The sequence below is a fragment of the Camellia sinensis genome, chromosome 13 (genome assembly GCF_055761805.1).
Source record: "Camellia sinensis isolate YWXY chromosome 13, ASM5576180v1, whole genome shotgun sequence".
Lineage (NCBI taxonomy): Eukaryota > Viridiplantae > Streptophyta > Magnoliopsida > Ericales > Theaceae > Camellia > Camellia sinensis.
Window position 1 is genome coordinate 77,368,955 of NC_138973.1, and position 6,364 is coordinate 77,375,318.

Consider the following 6,364-nt stretch of genomic DNA (forward strand, 5'->3'; position numbering starts at 1 on the left):
AATCTCAGGAGGTTTATTTTTTATTTACCCTTTAAAAAAATAGACAAATGATTTAAATTGAAAATAAATCAAAAAATTAGGATTTAAATTAATAAAATTAAAAAAAAAAACTCAAGATTTATTTTGTTGCATGTGTCAAACCATAATTTTTATTTATTTATTTATTTTTTTTTTTGGCAATTTCCCCTAACATATTTCATGACATTAATATGGTCAAGCTTACAGTTACAATGTCATTTGAACCTTGTAATTCCAAAAGACATGATATCAACTTCATTAATCCCGGAATATACACGTGACATTTCATAATATTGTGATTGGCGGAGAAAAGGTGGGTATATGAGGTATTGTGTTGTGTAATTGAGGAATATGAGAGGACAGAATAAATTATGATTGATTAGAAGTATAGACACGCGGTACTCCGGGAATTGTCTATAATTTTCCACTTCAACCAACCCTTTTATCAAGTGTTGGTTATGAGTATAATGGTCAATGCAATGAATATAATGGTCATGCATTATTAGGCCCTCTGTTTGAGCCTGCAATTCAGCTGCAGAATTGAGACCCTTCACTTGCACAACCAAACTACGATGCCGAGCACTTTTTTTGTGGCATGTTGACCTCTTTTGAGGACATTTTCAAGACATGAGTCACTTGTCCTTCCTTTGGATTTCCTTCAATAATTGATAGTGTTTCTTCATCCAAATCAATCATGCCTGTGCATAATGTATAAAGAATTGGACCTGAAAATAAAGAATTGGACCTTTATCACATAATGTCAATACAAGTGTGCTAATTTAAACTATGGTTCATCAGTTTTACAGTGTACCAGTCATGTAGATAGGGTACTTGGTGTCATCTGTATCTCCAAGGAGAGAGAGGAAATCAAGTTTGGATTGTTTTGGAAGCAAAGCTGCTCTCTTTTGCCTTCTTAATGAGTTCTCATCGCGTACCTTTATCAAAAAGAATGATCAAAGCGAAACCTAAGATTTCAATTCTTTGTCAAGTTTGGATTGTTTGTAAGCAATCTCTGCTTATTTACCTGTTGAATTTGAAGGTGGAGATACATATTGGCATGGAAGAATGGTATTGCCCCAACCTCTTTGACAGAGACTCTGTCTCTTGATGCAGTTTCAACATTCAAAATTCTACGAGTACTTATGTCGATCAGATTGTAACTATGTCCAATTGAAGCATTTGATGAATGAATCCTCTGAACAAGCACGGCAATACTATCAAAAACCTAAATCATCTAAACCAAATTTTCAAAGGTTCAGGAAGAGAAGAAGAAGCAATGCTTACAGTTAATGCGTCATCCATGCTTGTTGCTTCAAGAAGATCTCGAGAGATGAAGTTCCTTCCAATGGCACCACTAACAATCTCATTTTCAGATGGGGGTACTGAATTCAGTGTAAATGCCTAAGGGAAACCATTTTTGGAGCAAAGTACAAGTCCATTATTTAAGTCAAGCTATAGGATGTCATAGTAGATTTTAACTCAACATAGAACCTGATGTGCTGGGTTGGCAGGGTTGCACCTGCACCTCAAGGGTATTCAGGGCCATAGCTCATTTGACACAAATATATATAATATATATTGGTTCAATCCGTAGGGGATTATTTAAAAATGTTAAGATCAGTACATCAAATTGAACAATACACTATTTAAGAAAGTCCCTAGCCCAACACCAACAACCACTACATCAGTACAAGAAAGAGTACTATAATCAATCTTTAACTCTAGAAATGATTTTGACCCCATTGACTTCTCTGTTGAGAGTATATTAGGAGTGACCAACTAAGCTAGTCCAATTAATTCATTTGATCAGATGTTGATCATTGATTAAATTGCACAAGTCATGGCAAAGGATTGATTAGAGGTCAAAACCTATATATTGATCAAAATTTGGGTCATAAAAAATTTACCAAGAAGTGACACTGGGTATTTTGATTTATAATAGATTAGAGATTCTACCAGTCCATGATTGTTGAACCCAAATGCACAGCTTGGGAGTTCTCCTGCATATGTATAAGCAGTGAAGGATAGTCCATTCGACAGAGTCGCCCTGATCAGATAGCTGCAATGTCACATTTAAAAAAAATTGTTCCATTTACCAATAATTTAGACCCTACCCTTGCATTACACTTATGGCAAAACCCTTTATTGATAAAGAATAAACAACAAAACAAACACCAAGCATTTATGTGGTCAGGCTATGGAGGAGTATATACATACCAGTATCCAAATAATACCACATTGGGTTAAAAACGACTCAAATATGCTCGCCATTTGTTTGTTTATCGTGTCCTATGAGTCGCTAAAAGCAGTATGCATATTGTAAATGTCTAGATTGGTCTGGGCTATCTAGCTATTCATCAGAGATGAGTCATGTCACTTGACTGAAAATACATTATCTCTCATCAACTTTAATTAAGTATTTCAGAAATTATATAGAGAGAGAGAGATTGGTTAAGTTAAGAGCATTACGTGTGGCCAAGTAGAGCGACATTTGCATCCTCATTGTGGGCTGCAATGGCCATTGATTCACTAACAACAAGAACATCAAAACAGTCATCGTCTGTGGTATGATCAACATTAGAATTTGTAGCTGTCTTTGGAATAAATGGAAGTATCTCTTTCCTGAAGTTAAGTAATATTAACTGAAACATTTCAAAAATAAAAAATAAAAAAATTAGAATCTCACTGTCACATTAACCAACCAAAAATATGACTAATTAGAGCATAATCATTACATTGAGAACAGCGATGCCACTCCCTTGGGCAGTCCCCAAGAGTTCATCCCAGTAAGTTGGAAACTTGTTCCGGTTGGAGTCGGAGAGTGATTTGAGGAGTGGCTGAAATTGTGGGGTTTGGGAAAAAGGGAGAAGTTGGTTTTGAAGAATGAGGTCTGTGGCCAACCTGCTTCTTATCTGTTTGGAGAACCTCTTTCCTATGAGAAAGCCCAAATGGTAACCATTTTCACAAGGCCCAACCTCAAAGATTGGTAGCTTTTCCTGTTCCATGCTTGAACTCTCCATGTTTCACCCTTTCTCTGAGTGTGTGTGTGTGTGTGGATGAAACTAGTTAAGATACGTTATCTTTATTTTTTCTATGCATATTTCGTTTTGTTCCTAAATACAGCCTCCCATGGGCCCAACAAATCATATATTTATCATCACATGACACTAGCATAGGAAATATTTGGTGCAACTTTTTTTTAATTGAAATTTGATTATCATAATGTATAAATTTAAAACGCTTTTTACCCAACTTCTAGATAATAAGTTTTTTGATAAATTAAACTAGTAGTCTCTATATTTTGCCTCTTATGTTATTGCAGTCTCTGTAATTTCAATTAACTTAATTTTGATTATCAATTTACTCCAATTAATTACAATTATTACTGTTTTTTAATAGAAAATACACACATAGATGCATGTTTTATGCTTTTATAGACAAAATTATATACTTGTTCAAATCAGTGAGTTAACCTTAACTAACTCAATGACCATTTTCTTTCAAAAATTCTAATTGACATTATTAATTAGACCAAATTAATATAAAATTTAAAATTAGGTGTCAAAATCAAACTAATTGAAATTATAAAAACTAAAATGACATGAGAAAAAAAACAGGGACTACTAATGTAATTTATCCTAAACTCTTTTAGCTTATTTAAGTTATTTCTTTCTTATATGCTATTAGTGGAAGCAGCACCATACACTAAACTATTTTTTTTTTTGCACATTTCAAAAACATTAAATTTGCGATTGAAAAAGGGTATTTTTCACAATTTTTTACAACCTTGAAACTATGATATTTCACAATTACAAACTGAAAATTATTGTGTGAAATTTCACTCTTTTATAATGGCACTATCAATATGAAATGGAAAATGCTATGGACCCCAAACAAATTATCAAATTTTCTACCAAACCTCTCATATGAGTGTGGGATCCGCACAAATCACATGTGTGTAGCCCAAGGGATATTCTCTTGTGTTGTTTCTTTTACATTATCCGTCTCACATGCTTTAGATTCATACCGCAAAGGAGATTAAATATGTAATTGCATTTGGACCTCTTTTGTAAATCTCACATATATTAAGGAATACAACCATAGAGATTTGACTAGTAATATGATGATTAGAGTTTCGTAATTATTTAACTGAAATGATTAAATCAGGATTATTGTATGTTAATTATTTAGAGGCGTTACATTTTGTTAAGATTTTGTTAAGGATTTGCACATAATCAGATCATGTGCAAAACATATGACACATTTATTAAATTTTTAGGGCAATATTATCCTAATCTGGTGATCCAGTTTGTACTTTGTCACTAAGATAAAGGAGATAAAGTGCAAATGAGATCACAACAAATAGATATTGTTTTAAGAAATCAATAAATGTGTCATATGCTTCGATACATGACCTCATTCCGTTTAAAATCATAATAGAATTGTAATGAAAAATATTAGATGTAACAAGATAATAGTTCAAGATAGTTAATTGTTGAGTTTTAAAGTTCAGATGGACAAAGTGCAAATGAATCATAGTTTAAGAGGGTTTACTATAATTTAACCTAAATTTACATATTACCACCACAACAAATTAAGGTTTTAAAGCTAAAAATTTAGGGACAAAATCACCTTTTAATGATGAAATATTTTAGTTGCTAAAAGTATCATTGTTATATTTTTAGCAACAAAATTAGACATTTAGTGATGAATTACTAAATTTGTAAACCAAAATTTATCTACAAAATGAAATTATTTGAAAACAAATTATTTTGTCCCTAAAAATACATTAATTAGCGATATTTTTAAAATTTTGTCACTAAAAGTTCTTTTTTTGACTCTTTAAAATGACCTTTTAGCGAATATATTCTCGTGATGACAAAAGTTCATCTTCAAATTATTTTATCCCTAAAAGTGCATTAATTAGCTATATTTTTAAAATTTTGTCACCAAACGTTCTTTTTTTTACTCTTCAAAATGACCTTTTAGCAAATATATTCTCATGATGACAGAAGTTCATCTTCAAATGTTTTTTACAACAAAATTTTCACTTTTAAGAACAAAAAATTTTAGTTCTTAAAACGCTTATATAATATCAACTTACATTCCAAACACAAATCTATTCTCAAATTTATTTATCCCAAAATGATATTTATTTTGCTGATCAAAAAATAAATAATAAGACAATAATCAGATACACGACTTTAATAAATTTTTTTAGTATACTAATTTCATATCTTTGAGATGATACCGGACAACACATTGTGATTAAGAAACCATATCTATTTCATTTCCCACTAAACCTTTTTTCCCAAATGGGTTGGAACATCTAGGCCCCAAAGAATAAAGGAAGATTATTTACATTTCAATGGTTCCAAACGTGGCACTGCTAGGTATTGACAAGTAATCAAAAACCATAATTATAATGAATAAATAATAAGTGTGGTGCATTGATCAATCATAAGAAGGGAAAGAACCATTGGATTTTTAAAATGTGGACTATAGGAAATAGCTTGGAACCATATTTAGCATAGAGTTGTAAAGCTTCCTCCAATGGAGAGAGAGAGTTAGGTCAAAATATGAAGTAGACTAAACAGAATGTGTGACAGGAATTTTGTTTTTCTTTCAAAGAATATGCTTTGGGGAAACGAAAAACCATGAGGGCATGGAATAATTATTTGATGGTTTTGGTGTGTTGTTTCATTTTATTTATTATTAGAAAAGTGATAAGTTGTCTCTCAATAGTAATAAAAAACAGTGTGCTATTATTTTAACTAATGAATATTAAATTAGTGAGTGCACCACATAAATTTGCAAAAAATCATCAAATAATTTTTCGATGGCATGGGTCGCAATTGTCACCTGCCATGACGAGAGAAGCACTAGCTAGTAGCCAGAGAGTGATCAATACATTTCATACCTTACTAATTTTAAATTTACAATATATATATATATATATATATAATATTTTTATTATAATTACTTTCTATGCAAGAGAGACACGACTACTTGTATTCTAGATTTATAGAAATTAAAAATTAAAAAAAAATAATATTCATAGACAATTTTAACATAGAATTTGAGATAATAATGATGTGACCATGATATTTTATAATTACGAATCATAGTGGGAATTTTTTAATTTTTAATGAATGAATATAAATGAAATATAACATTCTATATAATTTTTTTTTTTTTTGGGAATAAAAATCTTATTTGTATAGTATTACCCATTCTAGATTTAATTGATGAAATTCAAAGTATTTTTGTTGTTAAATAATAATAATAATAATAATAATAATAATAATAATAATAGGCAGATTACCTCCGGTCCATAATCTAGATT

At 30.9% G+C, this 6,364-nt stretch overlaps 1 protein-coding gene across 2 annotated transcripts; it reads right to left on the minus strand.

Annotated features, from left to right (window-relative positions):
* Positions 1-225: 225 nt before the first annotated feature.
* LOC114323956 (uncharacterized) lies at positions 226-3,112 on the minus strand. Of its 2 annotated transcripts, none has more exons than XM_028271661.2 (7): positions 2,754-3,112; positions 2,488-2,660; positions 1,975-2,065; positions 1,303-1,419; positions 1,043-1,213; positions 830-953; positions 226-743 (listed from the first exon to the last, which is right to left on the minus strand). In XM_028271661.2, the coding sequence occupies exons 1-7, from the start codon at positions 3,036-3,038 to the stop codon at positions 586-588; spliced, it is 1,119 nt and encodes a 372-aa protein (XP_028127462.2). In that variant the 5' UTR covers positions 3,039-3,112; the 3' UTR covers positions 226-585. The 2 variants fall into 2 exon arrangements, with proteins under 2 accessions (XP_028127462.2, XP_028127461.2); XM_028271660.2 differs by having other exon boundaries at positions 1,975-2,077; positions 2,754-3,111.
* Between the last annotated feature and the right edge of the window lie 3,252 nt (positions 3,113-6,364).